This window comes from Mirounga angustirostris, unplaced genomic scaffold (genome assembly GCF_029215605.1).
Source record: "Mirounga angustirostris isolate CCGP_5_RB_7025 unplaced genomic scaffold, mMirAng1.0.hap1 SCAF_16, whole genome shotgun sequence".
Classification (NCBI taxonomy): domain Eukaryota; kingdom Metazoa; phylum Chordata; class Mammalia; order Carnivora; family Phocidae; genus Mirounga; species Mirounga angustirostris.
The window spans coordinates 1603168-1630990 of NW_026991724.1; the positions used below are offsets into that span (position 1 = coordinate 1603168).

The window sequence follows — 27823 nt, forward strand, 5'->3', positions numbered from 1 at the left end:
GATTCAGGCACATTACATCCAAAAGGAGCTGCGGGAGCCCAGCGAGAAAGGCCCCCCTGGCTGGCAGAGGCTGGCCTGACCCCACAGCTGCTCCCAGCAGAGCCTTACAGCAAAGACCGGCTGCAACTGGCCCTCCAGGACAGGGCTGCTCCTCTCCCGGGCCCCCCCTGCTTCCCCTGCAGGGGCATCTCATTCGCCTCGCTGCAAACTGCACGCCCCATGGCGGGACATACAGGCGCACAGGAACTCAGTGGTCCAGAAACTTGGTAGACAACACCAAGTTCCGCCCCTCCCTAGGAGCACCAAGTGACCTTTAGGCCACAGCACCTGCCACATGAGCAACAAGACGACGAGAAATACCAGGAACAGGGACGACAAGGTTTTTAACGCAGAGCCTGACTCCAGAGTTCTCAGGGAAGATTGATTCTGATACTCAAGTAACACAAGTAACCCGACTTCCCCGATCTAGATTAAATGCCTTCAGAAGTACGCTGAAAAAGAGTTTTGAATTAAGGTGTTCATAATCATTTTCTTAAGCTCGACTGTGACTTTTTTTTTTTTAAAGATTATTTATTTGAGAGAGCGAGAATGAGAGAGAGAGAGAGACAGAGTACATGAGACGGGGGGGGGGGGCTCAGAGGGAGAAACAGGCTCCTCGCTGAGCAGGGAGCCCGATGCGGGACTCGATCCCGGGACTCCAGGATCATGACCTGAGCCGAAGGCAGTCGCTTAACCAACTGAGCCACCCAGGTGCCCTCAACTGTGACTTTTTCTAAAAGAAGCATTCTATGCTACTGATTTATCTGATTATCTTTTGATTTACCAAAATATGAAAGGAAATATGTATTAATGTTCACAGTGTAAACTCCACATAGTTGTAAATGCTTTAAAACTACTTAATTACAACATCTTAGAGCTACAGGATCCTAAGAAAATAAAGAGACACCACTGGTCACCTATTTCAGTACTTTTCAAACTGTGGGCCATGAAATCGATTTAATGTGTCACAACTAGTACCCAAAAGAGACTAAAAAAGAAGAAAACAGAACAGAGTAAAAAGTGTTAGAGAACTAGCCAGCAGTGAGGTTAACTATCCTCCTGTGGACCTGCTCCGACCGCGTGTGTATGTGCACCTGCGCGAGGGGGTGCGAGCGTCCTAACCCCACCTACTTTCACACACTGGACCCTGATGCAGTCCAGCCACACAGCACAGACCCGTCACCTGAAGGGCAGCCTGGCGTCTGCCAGGCAGCGTAACCAGACCTTTAGTGGGGGCCCGTCCAGGGGCCAGGGTGGCCCACCGTCCACCGGCCGCAGTGAGCGAGGACAGCCTGAGAAGCAAGCACGACTTGGAGCCGAAGCCCAGCTGGTAAGCAGAGCGACTGCAGCTAGGGGGCTCCCCGCGGCGGCTCTCCAGTCTGCCCACCCTCCCCAAGGTAGCCCCCTGGCCTGCCCATAAGTGCCATGTTACTGCACATAGAAGTTCCCATGACCTCATCATTTCTCATTTAAAATCCATCTCAAAACCATTTAACCCACCTCACTGCAACTTGCAATCCCCATGGCTCTTAACATTTGAGACCTTTTTGTTTTCATTTTTCAGAATCTTCTGAAATCCATACTGAATTAAAAATTCTATTATACTGGGGCACGTGGCGGGCTCCGTGAGTGAAGCATCTGACTCCTGATTTCGGCTTAGGTCATGATCTCAGAGTCCTGAGATCGAGCCCCATGTCAGGCTCTGTGCTGGGTGTGGAGCCTGCTTGAGATTCTTTCTCTCCTCTCACCCCTGCCCCCGCGCTCTCGCTCTAAAAAAGAAAGAAAGAAAATTCTCTTATACCAACCACTAACTCAGAAAGCTGAACTCCCTTAAATAATCACTTCCCAGGCCTAGCACCTTTAATACACAATGTGTCTATGCATCCACTGTGCTCGATGCATCACTACCACGCAGGATTAGCTTCAGTCTTCTCCTGAGAACTCCAGGTTTCTCTGCTCCTGATCTCATTCACTATACAAAGCCCATCTGCCCAGATTCCTTAAGTCACCACATAGACGATAACACCGCTACACATTCCGAGTTCCCATGTTCTTTACATGCTTGTTGGCTCTGCATTCACACGGCAGTAAATGATCAATCCTGAAATACTCACTGCGTAAGAAAGAAGACGCGGCACGAGGCAGTAGAAGAAATCGCCTGTGTCCCTAGCACCTGCGCGCAGACTGTGGACAGAGAAATCAGCACGGCATCACCGGGCTTAGTAAAGTGACTCTGAACCATCGGGAACAGGGCCGCAGACCCGCCGGCCCACGCATCTCACTCCCAGGAGGTGCCCTCGCCCAGAGCCCAGGACCACAATTAATGACTGCATTTGAACTTCAACCCTAACAAATCTGACCATCTAGCTTCCCCCCAAAACAGATCAGGAAGGAGGAGGAAGGGGGTCACTGCAAGAAGATGCATGTGGCCAGAAACAGAAGGAAGAGAACAGGCAATGTGTGAATGTGCCACCAGGACCATCCCTTGAAAGGAGGCTTCCAACTAAACCCCGGGCTCTCTGCTGGGCTGCGCACTGGCTCCCACTCCTGATCTTTCCTTTCCACACCTGGGGAGCAATGGACGCTGCTGCACCAGGCCCACGCTCACTCGCCCCCACAACAGACTGGCCAGCGGCAGGGGCCACGGCCCAGGGAGGGGAAGCACGTGGGGGAGCCGCAGTGCAGAAGCGCTTCCATGGCGGGACGGAACTCAACAGCACGTCAAGACAGCGGCTCTCCCTCTCCCGAAAACAAAGTCTGCAGCAGCGGTGAACAAGCACGCGGTTCCTGCCCCTCGGCCGCCCTGCCTCGAAGACGCAGGGCTTTCACAGACACCAGGCGCTGACGGAGAAAGTCATGCCCACGAGCGAGAACAGCAGAACATGAGAAAACCCGCGACACACGGGACCAGAGCCAGGAGAAGCGGGAAGGGCCGCGGCGGGTCCCGGGGTCAGGGGACCCTGAGCTGTTCTGCATGGGTCTGGAGCACTGCTGCATCATCATTCTCAGTGACGGTGAAGCCTGTCAGGGAAGGATTTAGTATGACGCTAATCAGTCAGTGGGTCTGTAAACCCAAAAGAAGGGCAGCACATGAGTTTCTTCACGGGCTTCTGACTAGCGTCCTCCCCATTCAGTACCTTTGCTCCCTAAAACCAGAACAAGCCTCGTGGGGTCGTCTTCAGGAAATCAAACACCATAGTGACCCCAGGCCCCACTGCGCAGAAGCTGGGGAGCGGCTGTAAGACTGTGGGGCCCCGTGTGAGCGAGGCCGCAGCGCCTGGCACCGTCCTCCTGTGGGTGTGCGAGGCCGGGGGAGGGAGGCCGGGGCGAACCGAGGGAGCCGGGGGCGGGGGCATGTGAGGGCAGGGGAAGGAACCACGGCGCCCCTGCCTCCAGCATGGCTGCGCTTCTCACTCAGCCCATCGGTGACATCGCGTTCAGCGGCGTCTTCTGTATCTTGCGAAACATCATTCTGTTTTGCAAATTTTCGGTTAACTTAAAAAATGAAGCTGTCACAAGCAGAGTAACTTAATAGGAACAAGAGTCAGCCAAGTGATAAAACAACAAGGAATTTCCACACAGGGAAAACAAGAAAGGATTAGCTAAACAGTTTGACCAGAAAAAGGCAGCTTTACATAAACACGTACGGTTTACTTAAGTCAGAAAGCCGGGCCTCCTTCAGGAAAGCAAAAGGTGGCAGACACGGAAATGCCTCCAGCCACCATCGGCGTCGCCCCGCCTGTTGTCAAGCTCCATCCCCCACACAGGACGGACAGCGAGCGTGGGGCAGAGCTAGGAAGGCAGCACGAGCTTACAGGCTCAGAAAGCGGAGGATGAAGAAACTGCAGCAGAGACGGCAGTCGGGACAGAGGCCGAGGGCAGAGCCGAGCACCGGGCCGAGCACGGCTGCTCAGGCAGCAGAGGCCCCGGCCTGCAGCCAACGTGCGGGACGCAGCACCAGCTAAGCGTGCGCAGAGCGCTCCGGTCCGCATCATTCTCTGACCCACACTCCAGGAGCCCCTCCGGGGTGGAAAGCCGCGCTGCCGTCTCGGCCACAGAGCTGGGCTCCCTGCTCTCGTGGCTGATTTGGGGCACGCTGTCTCCAGTCACACACAGCACTAACAAAACATAAACACCTGGTCGTTTTACCTTTCAAAAATCCCAAGTGGAATTCCGCTCAGGAATAGAGACAGAAACGACAAGAATATCCAACATGACATACTTTCTTTTCCCATGAATTAGAAAGTTCAGCGACATTTGAACGAGGATAAACACAAACCACTAAGTGGTCAAAACCAGAGATCAACTACAGACGATGACCCGCCCTCTCCTACCCTAGATGGGACAGCTCGTGCCCGACCAAGAGAAACACGCAACAAAGACCTGCTGAGAACTGACCTCCACGGGCCCGGCCCCACGACCTTCTCTCCAAGACAGGGCTCGGAGGACACGACTGAGGACTGCTGGTTAACTCGGCGTGGCTTTGGCTCTTCAGTGCTTCAGGGCTCTGAATAAAACCTCATTTGTGGGGCGCCTGGGTGGCTCAGTCGGTTGAGCGACTGCCTTCGGCTCAGGTCATGATCCTGGAGTCCCGGGATCGAGTCCCGCATCGGGCTCCCTGCTCGGCGGGGAGTCTGCTTCTCCCTCTGACCCTCCCCTCTCATGTGCTCTTTCTCACTCTCATTCTCTCTCTCTCAAATAAATAAATAAATAAAAATCTTTAAAAAAAATAAAATCTTTTTAAAACATAAAAAATAGGGACGCATGGGTGGCTAAGTGGGTTAAGCGTCTGCCTTCAACTCAGGTCAGGATCCCAGAATCCTGGGATCGAGTCCCGCGTCGGGCTCCCTGCTCGGTGGGGAGTCTGCTTCTCCCTCTGACCTTCCTCCCTCTCATGCTCTCTGTCTCTCATTCTCTCTCTCGCAAATAAATAAAATCTTAATAAATAAATAAAACCTCATTTGTATGTTTCAAGATGAAACTGAAAACGGAAACTCCAATCTAAACAAGTGATTTAAATCTGAGGTCTGCTGCACTTCTCCCAAGGCGTTTGGAGGGTTCCAGATAACACCCACGGGGTGCCACTGTCCTCTCATTTCTGAGACCAGGGACACACAGTCTCCACGCCCCACACACGGCAGACACCAGGCCCCCCACCGATGGCGCAGGGACGCACACGGCCATTTCAAAGCGGGGAGACGGCTGGGCTCCAGAATAACAAGTATTATTGTCTTGACAGTAAACGAGCTCTATGTTTGTGGCAACAGGTCAGGTTGTATAAGAAAGGAAGACTCTCCAGACTCTTCCATAATTTTTCAAAGATTATAAACATCTCTTTGACAGAAACTCTTTGAAAGGGCCTGGAAACGTCAATCCTCAAAGTCACCAGCAATTTCACTGGCTCTTAGGAAGCAGACCCCTCCCTAGAACCCCTCACAGCTGGAGCACCCGGCCTTGAAAAGACAATTCACACCCAGTGTGTTCAGTGACTGTTTCAGCTAAGCTTTTTGTCAGAAGTTTTTAAAAATGCCGGTGACTGGCATTTTGCAGTAACCTCCACAAAAAAAAAAAACCCACCTTCTCCTAATATGTAGCTACTGCACAAACATGACCATCCACGGCACTCATGTAAATGCACAGACAACAATGCTAAAGAGATAGTGGAGTTTCATCTACAAGGCAAAAGGCAACGTAACACCCCACAAAGAAACGAACGTAGCCCAGAGCCCCACCGTGCACGTGTCCACATCCTTCAGGACGTCGGGGGCCAGCAGGGGCAACGCTGGCATGTCCCCAAGGCTGACGCCACATCACCCTCCTGCTGCCCGCTCCTCCCCGGGGCAGTGCGAGGGTTGCTGATCACACAGCAAGCAAGCATTAAGGGAGAGCACGCGAGCACTTACCTGCCCGTCCTGGCCCACGTGGTGGATCTGCAGATTGCCCTGCAGAATGGGTGAAAAAAGGAGAGATCAGGGACCAGAACAACTTCCAGACACAATGAGACAGAGGCAGGAGCAGCCCATGCCATCTGTGAATGGCCAGCAAAGCCATTCATATCAGTTCTACAAAAACTCAAGCCCTTGAAGCAATAAAACACCCAAAACAAAATGAACACTGAGTTCACAGATAGTATTTTTTCTTATAAAAACAAACCGAAGAAAACATTGTACCCACCCCCCAACCCTGACCCCAAATGAAAATGTCATTTTCCCCCCAACTTTAATTTTGAGACAACTTTAGACCGATTAGAAGAACCAAAAGTCACCCGGAGAGGTCCCGTGTACTCATCACCCTGCGCCCTGACGGGGACGCCTTACACACTCAGTGCGCAGCGTCCCAACCATGAAGCAGAAAGGACACAACACAATCAACCAGATCACAGGCCCATCGGGGTCTTGCCAGCTGGAAATGCATGTTCATTTGTTTAGGAAAAACGATTATTTTAGAGGTCTAGTAGGCTCTGCTAAAACTGTCTTTGCAGATACCTTCATTTTGACAAAATATTTAATTTTTAAATGAACAAGGTAGAGTTTTACTGTGTTAAGAGGACCAATCCCATATTGTAACTTATTGCAAAGTAATCATTAATGGCATCAGCAATTTCTTCTAATTCATTGCATTCAATTCCTAATGGAAACATATGCTGGATTACACAGACAAGAGGGACGCGCTTATGAAATCTGAAAAACGAGGCAAATTCACGAAATCCAGAAAATATTCAAGTGATTTTTTAGTGAAAGCAAATCTATACTGAATTTCCTTCAGGAGGTCACCAGCAAATTATGCGCCCCGCGCAGTGAAGGATCCTGACGGACGTCGGGGACCGCTGGCTGGGCCTCGCACTTCTCTGCGCCCCTAAAAGGGAGCCTCCCCACCCCTCAAAGGAACACCGCGCCCACGACCTCCTCCAACCCCACCGTCGGCTCTCCTTCCCCACCCAGTGCTGCCCCCGCTCCACGAGCTTCCTCCGCCCCCGCCCGCCCGCCCGCGAGCTGACTGTTCTCACGCGTGAGCCCCTCCCCTCACTTGACCGGCCAGCGCTCATTCAGCAGCTTATCCTCACCGGCCCCTCAGAACCTCTTCCCTTTGGACGCGGCCTGCCGACGAGGGCTGGACGCGCGCAGCCTGTGGCCGCCGGGTGAAGGCATCTCCATCCTATCAGCACGTCCCGCGGCCTCTCCCCACGGTCCCTTCCCCCAACACAGTGACCCCCTGAGCAAACAGGAGTCAGGGGGTCCCGGCTGGACGCCCGGGTCACGAGGGGACTCCTGGCCATCCACGGCGTCTGACCGCGAGCAGAGTGCAGGGAGCCCAGGGCCACGGAGGAACTCACCTCGCTGTCCTGAGTGATCTGCACCTGCTCCCCCTGCGGCACCTGGGCAATGTGGAGGTGGCCCTGTGGGATCCGCAGCAAGAGAAGACACCAAGAAGCATCAGAAGAAAATCAAAGCCACAGCAAACAAGAAACGCTTTCTGGAACTGTTCTTGATTACCCGCTGACAGTTCCAGACAACTAAATCCTGAATAGTACAAGAGAACATGTGGCTGCTGTAAGCTTATTAAATAGCCTCTTGAAATCAAACTCTTGGTTTGTAACACATACAGAACACTTCGCAATAGTTCCTAAAGAGACAATGGGGCCTAGAAAAAATCTGTTAAATCTTCAAATGTTACTAAACAGGCAAATTTTATAATGTGGGAAACAGAAATTTCCCAGAAAATTGGAAACACTTTTTTTCACCATGCTATCGACTTGGAGGGACAGAAACCTCCAGGAAGCGGCAGGCGTTCTCCTCGCGGTCCGGGAGCGCTGGAAGGCCACGCAGCCGTGCGTGATCGGTGGGAGGGGCTGCACGTGGGTGTCTGCACTGAACGTGGGTCAGGCAGTGTGTTTTAAGTCAAAGAAACACAAAACGCTTAAATAGGTGGCTCGACACCAATCAAGAACCCCGCTAAAATGCACGTAGGGCTGTGGGGGAAGGCAGACCAGTGCCGTAATGTGAACATGGCTCAACACCGGGCAAAACTTGCTGCGGCTTTCGCTTTACTCTGCGCAGACCCCGTGTCACAGTGACCTGTCCCAGATTTCCTTCAAAGCCTTTCTTACCACTAAGACAAGAGTAACTGCCTTTGTGACTGTCAGTTACACAGAGAACTCACCATTCGTAAGAGCTTTCCCTCCTCTGGAAGATAAGAAAAGCCCTCAAAAAGCACTCATCAGCAACTTTCTGGGAGCCGGGCCTTTCCCAGGCAGCACCCCGAGTGCGACGTCAGACCGGGGCCCCGAGACTGGCGGGAGACTGCGGCTGGGCGGGACGAGGACGCCCACAGGGGCCCAGGGGCGTGCGGAACACGTGCATCTCCCTGGCGGCACTCCTGCCCTCCCGCTCTCTCGGCCGGAGGGCCCGGGAAGGGTCTGGAGGCATGTCTACCTGGGCCAGGCCATGCAAGGCGGACTGCTGAGCTAACAGCCTAAACGCGCTTAGTGCACGCTGCATCACCCAAAGAAGGTGCCCCACACTATCCAAGGCCGCTCGCTCTCTACTGATCCCAGAAGGAAACTCCTTTTTCTTCCCTCGGTGGGAGGGTGCCCATGCTTCGGGGCACCTACAATGCCTCCCGAGAGGAAGGAGGACAGGCAGAAGCAGGGACGGCGGAACGGCCTGACCCTCAGGGCAGACAGCGGCCCCCAGGGCGGCACGGACAGGGGAGCCAGGAGGGGTCACTGACAGGCACAGCCCTGCGGGAGCTGCCCGCGTTTGGAAATGCAAGCTGGCACCCGACTACTTCCACTTCAGAAGGACACGCCGACCCCAAGCAACCACGGCAGGCCCCGGAAACGCAGGCGACACTGGGCGGGACCCCCCCACTGGCCGTGCCCCTACCCCAGCCCGCCCCGCCCCCGCCTTCATGGAGGCGGACTAACGAGAAGGGAACATACTACTTGGACCTGTCCGTCCTCTCCGATCTGGTGGATCTGGACCTGCTGGGCGTTGGCCAGGGCGTAGTGCAGGGCCTGTGGTGGGGGCTGTGGCATCTCACTGGCGGGGGGCGGTGTGCTCATCACGGTCTCTGCGGGGAAGCACAGAAGGCCTTAGCAACCAGCCAGAGGCAGACCAGACCAGCCGCGTGCCCGCCTCTGGGTTCCCTCCCTCCCCTGCCCCACATCCCCAAAGAGAGGGAAGGAAACCGCCCCTTCCTAGACTCTAGTCGACAAGTCCGGACGGAGGAGCCACGCGTTCGGTACGCATCATTAGTTCTAAGCGCTAGGGAATGGAGATTTCGGACCTGTGGACAGAAAGACCTGAAGGACTGACAATTCAGATACAGAGCATTCTCATCCATTTGTTAAATGAAGTGGCTCCGGATTTATCAGCAAAAATGAAAACAGGAATAAAGCTGATAATAGTCCGCTTTACACCAGCTGTAAGTAATACTCGTTCATGGATAATTAAACTCACTAGGGAGGAAGAAAATCCCCATCCACTTCTTTAAAGATACATTTCCAATAAAACTTTACTTCCTTTAATTCAAAATAGACACCGTGTTGACGTGTTGCATATTAATTTCAGTTCTAAGGATATCTTAATAGAATTTTCTTAAACACATAGAACATTAAGGCCTCCGAAAACCATTCTGATTTTGTGTGTACAATTTTCTGCAATTATGGTGGATTGATAGTAAGAAAATGTAAACACACATCACAGTAGGATGAGATTCAGTGAGAAGTGGATGGAAGGAGAAGAAAGAAAGATGTAAAATGTCTGCTTACCCAACAAAAGCTCTTTGTGTATTTTTTAACAGCTTAATGGTGGGCATTAAATTGACATGACATATACATTCCACTGAATAGGTTTGAAAAAGTAATATGGTATGTGAAAATGTTAACACCTGCATTATGTCAGAAGTTACATCTTTTTCTATTTCAAAGTATAATGAAAAATTTTAGCTGTCAACATTTTAAAATGTCAACTTAAAAATATGCATGGAAGAATACACTTTTTTTTTTTTTAAGATTTTTTTATTTATTTGCGAGAGAGAGAATGAGAGACAGAGAGCATGAGAGGGAGGAGGGTCAGAGGGAGAAGCAGGCTCCCCGCTGAGCCGGGAGCCCGATGCGGGACTCGATCCCGGGACTCCAGGATCACGACCTGAGCCGAAGGCAGTTGCTTAACCAACTGAGCCACCCAGGCGCCCCAAGAATACACATTTTCTAACCTCTTAAAGACAGTATGCGACCAAAACATCTAAAGTCCACTCTGCTAGTCAGTAAGAATTACATAATCAAATAGGTTCCCCAATATTTCTGCTCTAGGGCTAATAAAAATCAACTGATCTTGCCATTCTCAAATGGTTCAAAAATACGGGAAGAACGGCAGTCCCCAAGGCTCTAAAGAAACCGCAGAAGACAGGACATGTGGGTATGAGATTCAAATTACTGAATCTCCCAATGAATCAGTGGCTCCCTACGGTCACTCAGTGGGAAGACCAGTTTAAATCCATGTCTCATAATCTGTGCTGACATCAAAGTCCGGTGCGGAACACCGTGCTGGTTCCTTGTCTGTGATCAAGGACGCTCGGGAGCTGGCAGTGCTGAGACTGCCCAAGGTTCCAGACCGCAGCGCCCGCGGCCAGAGCGCGCATCAGAAAGGCGGGCCGCTCTGAGGGCCCCCTCGTCTCCGCATCCAGAGGAGCGGTGGCTGCACACACAGAGGGCTGGTTCTCTGAAGTCCAAACGACTGGGCACTGCGCAGACAGCCGCGAGAGGCCCTCAGCTCACTGATGAGGCCTGCGGGGCGTGCGCAGCATCACCAGCAGGACATGCAGCCGTCTTCCACTCAAGCACATGCAAAAGTTCACGTGCTGTGGCCAGAGGGGAGTGTAAAACCAATGTTTTAACAAACCGACTTTGTGAGCATCCAGTCTTTGCTCACAGCAACAGCACTAATTCACCTTTAAACAGAGGAGCCTGGGCTCAGAATTTCCTTAATAGCACATATTTGCAAGTTCTTTTTTTTTTGTCTGCTAATTCAAAAGTAAACAAGGCAGACCCAGCTGGAATCAGTACCCATTCCAAATTGAGCCAAGAACCCAGGAATTGTCCTGGATTATTTCTGTCACCATCTCAGATTTGCCTTGGAAGACTGGGAGTACGCGTTCAGGACAAGGACAGAAACCAGAGGCCCTCTAGCTAACCACCTCCTTTGCTTTATCCGATTTTAGTCAAGTACGCAGCACAATAAAATCAGAAACAATGACAGCAACAGAAATGTACAAAGCCGTGGACTTTTTAGGGGCACCTGGGTGGCGCAGTCAGTTAAGTGTCCAACTCTCGGTTTTGGCTCAGGTCGTGAGCTCAGGGTCCCAATCTCAGGGTCAAGGGATCGAGCTGCTCACCAGGCTCTGCACTCAGCATGGAGTCCGCTTAAGTTTCTCTCTCTCCATCTTCTCTCCCCCTCACCCCCGCTCTCATACTCAAGTAAGTAAATAAATCATTAAAATAAAAAAAGCCACGTATTTTTTTAAAAGTTTGATAAAAGAAAAAAACACGTTTTGTGTTTGTCTCAGAAATTCAATTCCAGCACTCAGCAGGAAGCCTGTGGCTGAGAGCGGACTGTGCAGGAAGCGGCCCTTGTTGAGACTGGGGAGCAGGGGTGAGACTGGGTGTAGCAACGCAGAAACGCAGTCTCGGGCCTCCCTAGACACACACCGGGGCAGAGAGACCTCGGCGGAGGCGGCAAGGCTGTGTGGGACAGGGACAGCCCTGCCACCTGGGCACAGGTGTGGCGTGCTCCTGAGGAAGGAGCCGGGACTCGGGCGGGCCCACGAGATGTGCCGCCGTGTCCTGTTGTGCGTCAATGGACATGGTCTATTCCAAACAGCACGTCCTGGGACCCTGGGCTCACGTCACCACATGCCAAGCCTGCCCAGGACACACGGGCACTGAACAGGCGCTCACATGGTGGCTACTCACCATCCCCAAGAGGACAACTGCACCAGAGAGTTACTCAAACCCAGAGCATCTTAGAAGAAATACTGACATATGTGTAAACAAAGAAACAACTGAAGAAACTCAACTCTCATTAAACGGAATTACTGTCATTCAGTTGAAAGAAACACTAATAACTGGAAGAGAAACGAACAATTCCTAATAAATAAGCATAAAACGTCATAAATTCACCAAGCACACAACAGAGCTCAAACCTGAGTGGGTGGTAAAGACCACCCAGGTCTCCAATCGGAGTGAGAAGCAGGGTCAGGGTTGGCCGGCCCCACAACCCAACCACGGACCAGACGCAACCGCTCCCACAGCCCAGTGTGGTCCAGCTAGAGGGCATCACTTGCTACTTGGAAACACGGACTTGCAGGTCTGGACGTACTAAATCTGAATCAGAACTAAACACAATTCCCCAGGGACACGAGGCCTCATGAGCAGCTCCGGAGACGGGCACGTGCTGTGTCCACGGAGAAAGCTCCATTCTGCCATTCCTCCTCGTGCATTCGGGACACGCGGGGAGGGCCAACTGTGGGTCCAGCTCTGTGCTCGGCCACCTGGACCCCAGGGTGAGGATGATAAAGCCTGTCCTGCCTGAAACCACCTCCATGAGCCCAGGTGCCGACGCCTGCCGTCCCAGGACCCAAAGAGGCAGCCTACTTCTTCAAGCAGTGGCCACTCCTGCGTGTCCCCCAGCGGCTACCTCCCTAAGTTCCCGAGACAGACGGTTCATCCTAACAGAAAGGCCTAGATTCCTCACTAGGAGACTCTTCAGGGCAGCCGCTCACAGAAGCATGGCTTTGGGGCACAATGTGTGTGGCCACCTAACATCTTTGGGAACTACTGGCAAGTTACTCCCAAAACGACCGGAGTAAGGCTGCTTCCTGAGGTTGCCTCGCAAAGACAAAACCCTAAAGGATTTCCGGCGACCCGGTCACCCCTGTGCTTCAGAACAGGTGTTCCTGGCAGCCCTGACCGAGCTGCCCTGGGACCCAGACCCCAGCCGCAGTCAGGGCCTCAGGTTCTAGCAGCCGTCACCAAGGGCACCGCTGTGGAGACTTCGTTTTTAATGTTTTTGTTAAGATATTTTCAGATGTGCTGGGGGGAAAGCAATACTAAAATCACACTGTCGTTCCTAGCGAACATTTTCCTCGGGAAAAACCAGTCCTCCAACAATGCCTCAAAGGCGAGTCTAGAAGGTCCCCATTCTCTTGCGGGTAAGTGTAACTAACGTGCTACACTCACAACAGTAGTAACGGGCACCGCGAGTCCGCACGGGCCCCCCGTCCATCTGCCGTCCCCACACAAACCCCAGCGCTCGGCTCAACGAGCTCGGCTCGAGGACACAACACAGCTGCTCACCGCCGCAGCCGCCACCGTCCTGCTTTGAAACGCAAGCAGCGTCAGGACAACGCCGAGGCCCTGCTCTCCAAGCCCTCCGTCCAGAACACTCCCAGGGCGGCAGACGAGGCCCCCAGCGGCGGTCCTGAGGTAACTCACCCCGCAGGGGACGCACAGAACGGGGCTCCCGGTCACGGCGCTCTCACCGGCTGGCTCACTCTGGACGGCTCCCCCCGAGTCCCCCGGTGTGAACTCTGGGCCGCCAGACAAAGCATACCTGAAGCGCTGTACGAAGATGACGATGGTGTTCTCCTCGAGAAGCTCTTGACGGCCAGGCTCTGGCCTCGCTGTTTCCGTCGCCAGGCTGTCCGACACTTGGAGTCGATGCTCTGCTTGATTCGATACCAGTCAGATTCCGTGATTCCAAACTTGTAGAAGAGGTGACCTGAAAGCACACCCGAATTAAAGGACCGTGAGCCGCAGGCCTCCCCTTGCATCCTGGCTGTCTGGGAGACGCTCGAACACAGAAACGGGACGGGTCTGAGCGCCTCCCCCAGACACACCTGCGACCTTCTGAACTCTTTCCACTGGTTTAACTGGTATGCTGCTGACCGGTACACACGGCGACGAGCTGGGTGCTGGGCCCCCACAAGCCTCCAGGACGCCCACACTCAACTCTGTCTGCTCGCACTGCACACCGGGCACGTTATGTCCCGAATGCGGAGAACAGAACTGGGGCCCATGACTCTGTCGGAGCCCTGTTTCCAAGCCCCAGCTTGCCTCCTCCTGGGCCTCCGTGCCTGCAGCTGTCCCCCACTCTCCTAAGCCTTTGCTCAGACACGACCTCAGCGACCCTGCCCTTAACCAGCCCGTCGGACCCCGAGTCCCCCCACCTGCAGTGCCAGCCACCTCTCCAGCATCTCAGAGAACCGACATATTTACTGTGTTTGGTGTCCCAAGAGCCCCCACACCCGGGCACATGGCAGATGCCCCAGCACCAGCAGACTAAATGCTGGTCACAATTCATGTGATGATATTCTGCCGTCACCGCCCGAGTCTGAGGCTGGCTTCTGTGATTCGGTCTGGAGGAAAACTCCCAAAAGGCACGTAATTCTTCATTCCCGAGAGCCCTGCACACCCCGTGGGAGGGCATCTCCTCTGCTCCGCTGCTGGCCAGAGGTGCACACAGCCTTGCCACGGAGCACCTTACTGACGCCCACGTGTGTTCACCACTTCCACGACAGAGCCCTCTCAGGACATGCCGCTCGGCATCCAGAGACCCCCCCCCATCAACGAGGAAATCGGGGATCAGGGAGGTCACCGAAGAGTGGCTGGCAGATAGAGACCCTCACTAGACACTTTACCTCTTCTCTGGGCCAAGTCAACAGAAAGACAGGACCACGAGCACTGGCAAGAAACACTCGTCAAGGGTGCCTAGGTGGCTCAGTCGGTTGGGCGACTGCCTTCGACTCAGGTCATGATCCTGGAGTCCCGGGATCGAGTCCCGCGTCGGGCTCCCTGCTTGGCAGGGAGTCTGCTTCTCCCTCTGACCCTCCCCCGCTCATGTTCTCTCTATCTCATTCTCTCTCTCAAATAAATAAATAAAAATCTTAAAAAAAAAAAAAAGAAACACTCGTCAATGTGGGGACCTCTTCTCAAGCCGGCTCGTGAAACTTTACTGATCAAAGGGAAAATGAACGGAATTCAGAATTTTAATAATAAAGAAATGGAGGTGAACAACAACCTGTTTTGACTGCTAGAAGAGCCGTGTTTACACTGTCTGCTGAGAGTTTAATTGACGCCTGATCCCTAAAACCTCCTCCCACCGAGACCCCCACGCAGAGATAATCACCAGACGGAGTGCTTCTTTTCCTAAATTCTATAGAAGTGTCAAGTTTCTTTTCTCTTGGAAAGACACTTCTTGGCTTTGCGTGTGCTTAAGACCAATCTGACTCTAAATATAACGACCAAAATTTCTGTAACCCAGACCAAAAGGAATTGGGCTGGGGAGCAGGATTTACAGAATCAGAAAGAAAAATAATCCAAGGTCATTTCAGCAGCACTTTGTAATCCTCATGCAGAAAAGGAAATACACATATGAAGTGGCCAATTCTTTGTTTTCTGATTTTCAGGTCTTCTCTAAAGTAACCACAGATCAGTAATCAATAATTACTGAGCAGTTGCCACGTGCCCCGTGTGACCTTGAGTGCGGGGCCGACTCACAATGTTCTGGGCTAGCTACCAACTCTGGTGACAGGAGCCCAGTGCCTGGCTGCAGTCACACAGTGGTGCTCTCCAAGACGAGGGAAAGCGGCAGCCACGGGCCTCAGAAGGCCCTCCAGGGACACGCTTCAGCAAGGAAGAATATTCTCCCCCGTCCCCCTGTCCTCACACCGTCACACTCAGGGAGAAACCTTCCCAAGGCCCCCAGGGATTAATGACACGGTCTGAAATTTTAGAAACTTGTTAGGAACAGAAATGAGTATCTACAACACACACAGGTGTATAAATCTAAGAAATAAGCAAAAATGTTAATATTTACATTCAACTCCGTAAAAACCGATTTGCCAGTTCAAATGTGGCTTACAGCCTTTGAAGAAAAAACACATTCCTACAGTTACACGTTATCCACTTCTAATCCTCCTAAAACCTCACGTTACATACTCCTTCCAACAGCCAGCCGCCAGGACCCCTGGTGGCACAGCCACCGTGTTCCCCCCCCCACCCGCCACGCGGAAGGAGCCCAGTGGGCTTGGGGGCACGGGAGGAAGGCCGCCCAGGCCTCAGCTCTGCCCTCCGGAGCTTGTAAGGAGGCGGCCTGGGGACCTGAGGTCCTATAGGCCCGTGAAACCGCTGCTTCCTCTGACTTTCCCAAAAACTCGTCCTTTCTGACAGCACTGAGCAACCTCAGCTTAATGGGCGGTGGAGGAGAAACCTTAATAATGAGGGATAGAAAACTTACTTTGAATTTAACTGTTTTTTCACACTGTTTTTTCACTTCTCTCTTACGTTAGCTGACGCTTCCAAGAAAACCTCATGAAGTAGGAATGCCAATCCCCGAGCTTCAGTTCCCGTCCGATTATCAGTTAGGAGTGAGAAACGGTCCTGAAATCCAGGCCTCCCGGCACCCAACCAAGCAGAGCAGAAGTGGCCACACAGACCCCGGGGCACCTCCCTCCCCGCTCTGCCCTGCACAGCGCCCGCCGGCCCGGGCACATGCAGGAGACCCGGCGCCTCTGCTCTCCTGGCCTCCCTCCACAAAGCTGCCACCACGGCTGCCCCAGGCAGGACACACAGCAGCCGGAAGGCCGCTCCCAGGGCACTGCCCCAGCACACGGGGTCCTCAGGCAGCCGTGGGGTTCGGGTCATCTGCAAGGAGAGCCACTTGTCCCCTCACCATCTTGGAGGACAGTGTTCAGCAGGCAAGCCCCTCAGCCGCCCCCCAAAAGACTGCCCCTCCAAGCCTGCTCCCACTGCGTCCCGGGCAAGCTGTATGGCCACCGCCAAAGATCCGAAGCTCCATCACCGTTCACCGCCTTCCCACTTCCCGGAACGCCCATCCTGACACTAGTGGTTCGAACCCTAAGACCAGACTCCCGGCTCTGCAACAGTGAGCCCCGCGGAGGGGCTGCGCCTCCCTGGGGGAAAAAGGAACAAAGCTGGTAATCTCACGTCCTTGGTGGGTGGCACGGGGCTTATCGTACACAGAGGAATGAAAAACACTATCACTGTTAACGTAATCTCAAGTTCAAGGACAAAGAAAAGCAGAAAACTGAGTGCCAGAAATTTATTTCCTAAACCGAGTCTTGATAATGACTGACCCAGAAAAGCAGCAGGATCTTCGGCCCCCGAGTGAGGGGCACCAGCCAGAGTGTCTCCATGCACCATGTGTATCTGGTGTCCCGGCCTCAGAGCCGGGGAGCCCCACCCCCCAAGCAGGAGAAGCTCCCCGACAGCGGAGAAGCACGAAGGGAGAAGAGCCTGAGGGCCTCCCCACGGCCCTGTGTCCGGGTGACCTGTGAGCAAGGGCACCACCCGTCTCTCAGCTGTGCCGAGCAGCCCGCCTCCCAGCCCCGCAGCGTTCCCAAACCCACGTGCCGGGTACCCCCAGAGAAGCTGTGTGAGGCACCACTACATTTGGTTAGCAAGTCCCAAAGGACCCCGGCCCTAGGCACTGGGAACTGTCCCCCAAAATGCATGTCCTCCCCCGGACCTCAGAATGTGACCTGCCCTGGAGACAGGGTCTCTGCAGATGTGATCAAGATGAGGTCACACGAGGAGCACCGTGGGCTCTCAGTCCAACATGACTGGTGTCCTTATAAGGACGGAAGAGAAACATCCCCCAGGGAGGGGACAGGCGAGTGCCAACACAGGCAGCGAGGGGAGCGGCGCCGGCACAGACGCCCAGGCACCAGCAGAAGCTGGGAGGGGCAGAGAGTCACCCCGGCCCTCCGGAGGGAGCGTGGCGCTGCCCACACGGTGGGTGCAGACTTCCAGCCTCCGGGGCTGACAGGTAAGCCCCCCAGGGTGCCACGCTTGTTGCAGCTGCCCCGGGGCGTTCCTGCGGCTCACGTGGGCCTGCGCTCACAGGTAAGAGCCGGCCGGCCTCTGTGCCACCGCCGCGCCCTCACGGAACAGCGCCTTCTCTCGCGGCGGCTGACGGCACACAACTGCTGACTGCAGTCCTCTGCGAGAGCAGGACTCGAGTCTGGGCCAAGGGCTCGGGGGCCTCACGGGATCTCCCCTCCACGTCTGCAGGCTTCCCAGATGCCTTCCGAGGGCCGGGGCTGTCCAACCGAACGTGCTTTCATCCCCTTCCTGGCAGCTGCCACCGCTTAACAGCCCGTCCAGCTCTAAGGACAGGCTGCTGGGACCCGCGACCGTGAACCCAAGAACAACGGCCATATTCTCAACTCGAGGGGAGAAAATCAAGTGCTTGCATTCTTGGGTGACATCCCTCAGGAAAATGTTACCAATCTGTAAAGTTACGGTGATGTGCTTACCTACGCATCGAGCACACAAACTACATGGTCAACTTACCCAAATCTGGGGGAAGCCGTCACTCCTCGGGAGCCGGAAAGAAGCTCACACCCAGAAGAGCAAACGCGCTCCTCGTGGAATAGCTTACGCCCCATTTCTCCCTCTCAGAAGACCCTCCTTCCTCATGAAAAAGGCAGTTCTTAGAAACCCAGCCTACGGTACGTTTCAAAATGCTAATTTTTTCCCCAGTGAGACTGGGACAGGAGCGGGGGAGACGACATCACCAGGGGGCCACAGGCGCTACCCGGCAGCCCTGGGGGGCCGCTCTCCGCGTAGGAGCGAGGGGCAAGGGCACCGGCCCGGAGTCCCACGCTTCGCACTCCGAAGTCGTGACTCAAACCCGCTCCTGCCTGTGCTTCCTCACCCCAGGACCCCGCTACTCGGGGCTTCAGGGAAGCTGCAGGCAAGGGTGTGTGCGACCGGACGGGGGGCTCCGCTCTCCTGCCCAGGCCCCTGACAGCCGCTCCCTGCTTCCAGATGGAGACGCCGGACGCCACCTACTGTGAATGTCACGTCCTGACGGCCCCTGCTGTCGAGGACACAGCAGCCTGTCCACGGTAAAGCCACCGAGCGCCACCACAGGCACAACTCTCACCAGCGCAGCGGGCCCCGACCCAGCACCCTTCTGCTCCCTTTGCCGGGAGACTGCGGGCACAGGGCGCACACGGCGAAGGGGCAGGTAGGCCGCAAGCTCGGAGCCACCGTTAGGCAGCCCATGCCAGGGCACCGGCTGCTACCCGCTGCCGCGACTGCCCGCCTGCCCTCTCAACCGCGGCCTGACTGGAGGGATGGAAGCTCGGGGAGGGCAGGCCCCGCTTCCTGGGGAGCGCTCCCTGTGGACAGTCCCGCTCGGTTCCCGTGATCTCCTTTCTAAAAGACACGTCTTCGTTCTTTGCAAACTGCGCCTGAGAGAGCAAATGTGCGCACTCTGGGTCAGGAACCCCGCCACTTCAAGGACCCACAGGCCTTGCCCCGCGTGGGAAAGAAACAGGGCCAAGTTTGGCTGCTCACACAAGGCAGCTGTCCAGAGCAGCTCCCCACCAGCCCCCGGACAGCCTGCCTCCCAGAACCCTTGTGCCCTCCCTGGGCCCCCACGAGAATCTCCCGCCAACACACTCACAGGGCCCTGGCACTTGGCTGCAATGCAAATACAGCCGTTCAGCTCGTAGCTCCGCCGAGCATGCAAGTAAATGAGTCATCTGCTACACAGAAAGTGGACGGTCTTCCACAGCGCACAGCGATAATGCTGACCTTCTGAGTTTCTGTTCAGCCAGGCCTTGCTCTTGTGTCCAGAATCCCTGGACTCTGTCTGCGCCCCGCTGCTTCCACTGTGCAGACCTGGGCTGTACCCCCACTTTAGTCTCCCAACACAGCCCCGCTAAGACACCGCCCGTCCTTCAGTCTCCCTGAAGACTGCCCAAGACCTTCCCTCCCCAGAGCTCGGTTTCAAAGCCGGCGCTACGCACGCATCTCGGGGGGACCGGTCACCGTGGGGGCAGACGCCGGCGCTCTTCCATCCCCCAGGAGCGCACGGCCAGAGGCCTCCTAGGGGGGCTGCAGCACCCGCGGGGCGTTACCTGCCGGGGGCTTCGGCCCAGTTGGCACGGTGCACAGGGTGCCATGGCTAGTGAGCACAGCCAGCAGGCCCAACTGCTCCAGGGCCGGGGGGCCACGCCCTGAAACCCGCAGAGCCCGGGGAAACCGATGCTCCCTTGCTGAGCCACTAGGAGAGATGCTCAGCTCACGCTTCCCCGATGGAGGAGGGCTCGCAGGTGGGCCGACCGGCCCACACACAGAAACAGGACTGGGCTGTCTGCTCAATGCAGCATGTTCCCCCACACGGGCTCCCTGGGCTCCAGTACGTCGGCCCATCACCGTGTGCTTCTGTCAGAGCACCACCCTGCCTGGCTTCCCCACCCCCTCTCCAGAACCTTCTCCAAGCCGCTGCCTAAGGACCCCGTGTCCCAGCCCATGTGCAGGGAGCCCCTACTCCTTGGACTGATGCTCTGAGCTATGTCTCCAAATGAGGGGCAACCACCCTCCAGCTTCCGGTTCTAGGAGCCCCCAACTCTCCACGGGAAGAGCCGCCCGCCCCCCAGAGCCCATCGCACCCACGCTGTCAGGGCCGTGGCCATTCACAAACACCTGACCGCACGCGGAGACTCTCGCTCATCTCCACACACCTCCCGCACGGGGCGGCCTGTCAACACACAACCGCGTGCCCTCAGGCTGCATGCACAGCACGTGCCTCCTCCACAGGCCCGAGCGGCGCATCCCAGCCAGCCTCACGCTCCAGAGCAGGGCTGACAGATGGTGGCAGCCCACACCGCCTGCGTTTAAAAATCACGTTCTGTTGGAACACAGCCAGGTCTGTCTGTCTTGTCTCTGGCTGCTTCCAGAGCTGAGCGGTCACAAGAGACGCGGTGGCCCACGGAGTCAGACATGTCTACTGCTGTGGCCTCCTCGCAAAAACGTTCATCCCTGAACCGCTGTCCCCACCCAAGGGGCTCCTGCCAGCTGCTCACATGAACAGTCCCTCAGAAGAGACCCGAGAGGAACCTCAGGATCTGGGATAGACCCCCCCCCGGCAGATCAGATGGGCACAGCAGAACGCCCGGGGCCACGAAATGGGGACACCAGGATGACGAGCCACTCTAGTGTGAGCAGGGAGCTGGGTTCGTGCCTCAGCAACTGCCAGAAATCTCTGCAGTCAGCAGGAAACCCTCAGTTTTAATCAAAACTCAGTGTAAGTGGCCACATAAAAAAATATTCCTGCTAGTTTACAATAATTACGGGAAAAGCCAGCCTCTCTCTGTTCCTGACAGAAGGCTCACGGACCAACGTCAAGAGAGTTTCTTGTGACAAACAAGGCTCTTTCCGACGGGACAGCGCCCTTCTCTGCTCTGAGACGGTGACCTCGGGGTGACACACTTTCCCCCTTTTGCTAGATCAGACTTAAACTTGATATTCAACCACAGTGGGTCTCCTGAACCTGGGTCTCACACAGTGCTACCCGGCCCTCGTGTTAGAGTCTGTCTGCTTTGTGTCACTCCCGGAGGCAGACCGGCTCTGTGGAGTGGACAAGCCCAGGGGTGACAGGCACGCGGGTGCTACTACGAAGGTCGTGGGCCACCTGCACTCCTGAAATGTCACCAACAGGATACAGGGATGACTGATTTGACTGTGGGGCACTCTGCAAAGAGGAGGAAAGCCAAAAGGCTGTGGGGACATCAGGACCAGGACCATGAGACCTGCTGGCCACGGTCGGGGAGCTCGGCCCACAAACAGGCAGCCCTGTCTGAAAGGGAGGAGGCGCGCGGCACCCTGCTCGTGCCACAGGGAAGCCCAGGAAAGGCCGCGGTCAGCGGAGGGCAGAGGTCGGCTCTGGCTCTGCCCCTCCCCGGCCTCCAGAGCGGCCCGAGGACCGGTGAGGCCAGGGTCTGAAAGGGCCGCGCCCCCCGTGTCTTTCCCACAGCAGGACCAGCGGCACTTACTAAGGGAGATGCTCCAGCCCCGAGCGCAGGTCCGGACTCAGCCCCGAATCGCCACCTTGTAGGACCCCGACCTCTGACCAGGCACCAAGGGAGGGGCGGGAAAGAGGAGGGCCACACTTACACCGGATGCCGTAGATGGTGAGGGGGTCGAGCTGCTTCTTGCCGTGCTTGCCCTGGCCCGAGAGGTTGGACACGGCCTGCACCTCCCGATGGAAGAGGTAGTCCAGCAGTGTCAGCGCCATCTTCTCAGCAGTGCGGCAGTTGGTACTGATGTGCAGCATGTCGGACGGGATGATGGCGCAGCGCACCCGCATCTCGGGGTTGTTCTCGTCGCCCAGCCACGTGCCGTTGGGGTAGTCCTCTGCGAGAGAGAAGAGGCGGTCTCAGCTAAGCGCACGAACCCGAGTGCCCGGTGCGCAGCTCAAATACGCTCCACGGAGGCCGCCGGCGAACTGCTCCCCCAACTCCCAAAACATGGCCGGGAGCACGGGGGCGACCCCCAGGGACACAAAGGACATGTGATGAACAGAAACCAGCGCATCGTTCCCACAAGGGCCGCCTTGGCTTCCAGCGACCCGTCTCAGAGGGATGCACGGAGCCTGGAAACACTCTTCTGCTTTCCAGACCGGCTTCCACGGGCGAGGCTTGCCTCGCTAACTCGGCGAAAAGTAAATGGAAGGCAGAGCGCCCTGCCCTGCTGGCCAGTCTGCGGCCAGGGAGACAGGCCTGTCCATGGCCCTCACAAGTCTGGTAACAGAAGGCCCTGCAGGGCCAGCCGAGGATGCTGCCCATACCCCCCAAACGGGCCTGTGTGTCCAAGGAGGCAACACCAAACGAGCGCTAGCCTCAAACAACAGATTCTCTTCACAACTTATGAAAACTGGGTTTGTTTCCAGTTTGCCAGCATCTGGACGGGCAGCAAACAAGGGTGGTCTCGGAGTACTAGAGTCAGGGACTGGGGAGGCTCCTTCAGGTCCTGACCCTGAATCTGGAGGCCCTCAGCAGCAGGACGGCCACACGGACAGCATCTGCCTCTGGAACCACGAGAACCCACACACAACTCTGTCACTCAAGCCTCCCCTCGGAACCGCTCTGAGAAAAGCACTTGGAAGCCAGGCACGTCCTGAGGGAGACAGGGGATTTCGGTGGCGTGGCCCCGCACGGACAGAGGGCTCCAGGGGTGTGCTGACGGGCCCATACTGTCCTTCTCGCTGCAGAGTCCTTCCCTGAGGACAGGAGTCTCCCCTGTCCTGCCCTGTGGACCCCTCCCCGCCCTGCTCCCCTCCCTCCTTTGACCTCTCAGAGGCACTGGGAAGTCTCAGTTGAAAGCACCTTCTAACTTCCGGCTCAGAGCACTGTCATCTCTTTGCTGGTCTTGTGACCCTTCGCTCCCTGCGCACGTGCCTTCCCTAACCGTGAGAAATGCACCATCTGTCCTTCTAAAATCTCGAACGTACTATTTACAGAATGAAAACCCCCCGGCCTTGCTTGACTGCAGGAGCAGGGTACCCAGGAGCAGCAGGGTCGCCAAGGGGCTGTGTGCTCTGTGGGCATGGACCCCTCATCCTTGAACTTGTCTGGAAACAGGCGCTGGTCCACAGGGTGCCACACACACCGGCCACTTTTAGAGTCAGTCTTCCAGGTCTCCTTTGTCTAGCTGCCTAGTCTAATCTCTGGCCATTTCCCAAAGGAGAACATTCTGGGAGGAGGGCCTCCTGTGCAAGCAACTCCAGGCTCTGCCTCTGCAAACTGAAAATCACGACATGCCCCAAACTTTGGCTTTCTCAAGGGTGACATCAAATGCAAACACCCAGAGCTCAGCGTTCGGGTGGGGAAGGATCCCCACACTCTCTGCCTTCGGCAGGGCCACAGCGATGATCGTGAGACAGGCACAACGCTGACATGCAGAGAGAAGGGGGCAGGCAGTGGCGCGGAAGAAACCTCTCTACCCGGGGCGTGCTGGCCGCAGATCCACGGGCACCTCGCCAGCTCCCCGTGGGAGACGGGGAGGACACCGTGAGGTGGAGACCACGCTCACAGCCAGCCCCTGGCTTCCAAGCAAGGCCCGGAGCGAGGGGCGTGGCTTTGCTTGACCACGGAGGACCACGGATTCCATCTCCGTGTAACAGCCTCCAGCCGTCGGAGTGGCCCAGTCTGCATGTGAAAGGGCTCCGTGGTCGTCAAACAAACAAACAGCAACTCAAAGGAGCCTCAACCTCTGGCAGAAGGAAACCCCACTTAGGATCACAAACCAAGAGAACCATCAGTTCCGCTAGGAAACTTGGCCGCTTCCCCACCCATCTCTTCTGACACTGCCCCCAGGGAAGGTGTGAGAGCATCGCAGCGTGAAGAGGCCACCGCGGGAGAGCAGGGGCGCTAGCACGGAGAGATGAGACCTCCCCTGCGTGGCTGGGTGTGAGAGAGACACCAGCTTTCTGTCAAGTGCGCTGCTAGGTCACGCCATGGCCAGGCCATCCCGGCTTCAAGGTCGTGAGAGCACGAGCTTTATTTTGAAATGTCGAGATGTTTACATTCCGATCTCCGTGCACAGGAAGAGGTCCCCACAAAGGGGCGGCCAGCCGTGCCCTGCTTTGCCAAAGGCCTGGAGCAGAGCAAGTAGCTAGCCCATCTGTGACTCACACACCCTGCCCCCTTCACGGGGAGCCTCTCCCGGTTGAGCTTCCCGAATCATGAGATCTGCATGAACATCAGGCGAGGCTCAGCAGCCCCGTCAAGATGACCACGTTGCCCATTAGGGGCCGACTGGCGGTTGGGAATACTGCTTAGGGGGTTTGAGGCTACGCTCCCAGCTTTAGCTAAGGACAGAAAACAAATCACCAATCTGATTTTTGCGACTGAGAATAAGCCACGAGGAAGCACTACCACTTCTGAGAAACATCAGGCCTTTACGAGTGAAGAGATGGTGCCATGAGCACATGGCTCCATAGACGCGTGTTTCTGAACGTCAGCTACTACTACGTTTAGCCTACGTAAAGAAAAACAAAACGGACGAGTGATCTAAATGCAGATGTGGGGCGGGGCGCCTGGGTGGCTCAGTCGTTAAGCGTCTGCCTTCGGCTCAGGCCATGATCCCGGGGTCCTGGGATCGAGTCCCGCGTCGGGCTCCCTGCTGGGCGGGGAGCCTGCTTCTCTCCCTCTGCCTCTGCCTCTCTCTCTCTGACTTTCATGAATAAATAAAAAATAAATAAAAATAAAAATAAATAAATAAATAAATGCAGATGTGGGGGGACTTGCGGGGGCTGTCTCCAGGTCCTATCTGGACTGTCAAAACAGCTCCAACCTCTAGAGTATTTACTGATTTATCTACAAATACTTACTGGGCAATTCTATGCCAGGCACTGGGTCTAATGCTCAGGATGTGAACCCTCAGTGAACCCAGTCTTCAGTACACCACACAGAGTGGAAAGACTTCCCTCCACCTGCCGCAGTCAAGCCACAAAGCAAGTAGGGGAAAGAGGAAGGAAGGACAAAGGAGTGACCCCATCTGTGCTGAGAACTGACGGGTAGGGGACATGTGTGTTGGGGGGGTGAGAGAGGACACACATGGCCACTGATGTGGCTACTCAGCAGTCCAAGAAGAACCAGGACTCACGGCGCTGAAACCTTCCCCATTCCCTTACCACTCGCTGCTGGTTTCACTGTGAATATGTACAATCAGACCGAAGGCGGTGTCACCGACACCAAGCAGCATCTCCGGACCTAAGTATTTGAACAGGAGGATCCCTGTGAGCCCGCGGGGAAGGGTGGCAGCACCTGAGCCAGGAGGGGCTCGGGCCAGCGCAGCACCTGCTTCCCTGACCACCACGGACATGGCACGTGGGCCAGCACAAGGGCTTAACTGCCAAAGATCGCTTCTCGGGAATAAGAAGTAACGTAACTGTGCTGAGCAAGCTCCCAGTTTACACGGTATTTTTTTTTTTTTTAGCGTTTTATTTATTTATTCATGAGAGACAGAGAGAGAGAGAGAGGCAGAGGGAGAAGCAGGCTCCCCGCCTAGCAGGGAGCCTGATGCGGGACTCGATCCCAGGACCCTGGGTTCATGACCTGAGCCGAAGGCAGACGCTTAACCATCTGAGCCACCCAGGCGCCCCTACACGGTATTTTTAAAGCAGTGTAAACACTGGACAGGGGCTCAGTATTATTTCAGGAGATGCTGCTCCCCCCAAAAGTACATTAGTCTAAAACTTAATTCCAAACAGTGAGTCCACATTTTGTCAAACCCATTCTGAGACGGTGTACCTGGAGTGCACAGGACAAGGATGGATGACGGCCCCTAGCCCTGAGAACCAGCTTGCCACCCAGGCTGCCCCGGCCCCCCACCCCAGGGAAGTGTCTTCCTCCACCAAAGCCCAGCTGTCCAGGCCACGAGGTCTCCTGCCGGCTCCACTGCCCCACGAACCAGACCCTTCAGCATGGGGGCTTCTGACAGCCACATGCCTCTGCCAGGAGCACCTCACCTTGTCAAACCCCGTACTCTGTCCCTGGAGCCGACACAGTGACACACAAGGGAAAAGGCCATTCTTCCGAACGTCACCCGCCAGAGAGCCTCACAGTTCCAGGAACAATGGAAACGCCAGCAAACGGACACTGAGACATTCCATTCATGTGGACGCAGAAGCCAAATGTGCAAATGCAAGTGCTTTCAACCTGATTCCCCAGGAAGGATAAAGTGATTTCATCTACGTGAAGGCAAAGTGTCAGTGAACAAACTGACAAGTGACCGTTAAACCTCATTGTCTTCACGTCAAAAATAATCATCAGTAAGACGGGTCTCTGCCAAGGAGCTGCAGAACATGGAAGGCACTATGTGAGCCAAGACAGTGTCCTCCCTCCGCTGATGACGCCCCAACAGGAGCAGGGGAATCAGGAAACAGTGTCCGTGGACGCTGCCGGGCCATCCCCTCACCACGCCAACCAAGCAAGCTGGCTTCCACGTCCAGCTAGGGCCCTGCTCTGTGCTGATGCCGGCCTATAGACAAAAAGAGCCTGTCCCCCGTGCCAAGCACATGGGCTTCTGGAAATGTTACCAGAATCTTCTGGAGGATGAAAGATGAGAGTTCAAACTCTTTTTTTTTTTTTTTAAAGATTTTATTTATTTATTTGATAGAGAGAGAATGAGAGAGAGAGAGCACATGAGAGGGGGCAGGGTCAGAGGGAGAAGCAGACTCCCTGCCGAGCAGGGAGCCCGATGCGGGACTCGATCCCGGGACTCCAGGATCATGACCTGAGCCGAAGGCAGTCACCCAACCAACTGAGCCACCCAGGTGCCCATCAGTTCAAACTCCTATAGTATTATTTCAGGAGATGCTGCTCCCCCCAAAAAGTACATTAGTCTAAAAATTAACTTTCCTTAGCCTCCATCTCCTTATCATTCCTGAAAGTAATGGTTTAAATTTCTCTGGTAATGTGGGAAATTATCCAGAAATTTTACTCCAATGAAGCACTTCAAAATTTTACAAGGCTTTTTCTGACCTGTTTACAACTGATTCGTCCCTAGATGCCCTGTGAGTGACAGGTGCGCGCTCATCTCCAGAGCAAGAAGTCAAGCAAGGACAAGAACCACAGCCTGAGTAACAGTGACCAACAAAGAGATGAAAAATCCTTGCCGTGGAAGTGGGGGACTTGTCCCAGCGGGAGAGGGGACCGGGGCTTCCGCCATCACCATCTGCAGTCTGGCGGGAGACGGACGGGCAGTGCCTCCATGACCCCGAGGCAAGAGGACAGGACCGCCAGAGACACTCAGGTGCCCGTCCAGCACGGGCTCGTGGGGCTGACCTGCCGGTTCAGGCCTGCTCCCCTTGGACGGACTCAGCCCTAACTCACTTCCAACCTGGGAGCAAGAACCCAGGCTGGCCTCCAGCTTCTCACCAGCGACAATGAATCATGTCTTTTA

General features: G+C 55.3%; 1 protein-coding gene across 12 annotated transcripts in view; it reads right to left on the reverse strand.

Moving 5' to 3' along the window:
* Positions 1 to 27823, reverse strand: part of BANP (BTG3 associated nuclear protein) — a 131761-nt gene that overhangs the window by 41499 nt on the left and 62439 nt on the right. For 6 of the 12 annotated variants that reach the window (XR_010408190.1, XM_064581174.1, XM_064581181.1 and 3 more), the window contains 5 exons: positions 22031 to 22270; positions 13653 to 13820; positions 8981 to 9111; positions 7373 to 7444; positions 5943 to 5981 (listed from right to left, as the gene is read on the reverse strand). Coding sequence is in view for 10 of the 12 variants with exons in the window: in XM_064581174.1 (XP_064437244.1) it covers positions 5943 to 5981; positions 7373 to 7444; positions 8981 to 9111; positions 13653 to 13820; positions 22031 to 22270 (650 nt within the window). In the remaining 2 variants the exon portion in view is untranslated. Of the gene's footprint in view, positions 1 to 5942; positions 5982 to 7372; positions 7560 to 8980; positions 9112 to 13652; positions 13821 to 22030; positions 22271 to 27823 lie in introns of those variants that run through there. The other 6 variants (XR_010408191.1, XM_064581176.1, XM_064581173.1 and 3 more) reach the window with 3 other exon arrangements.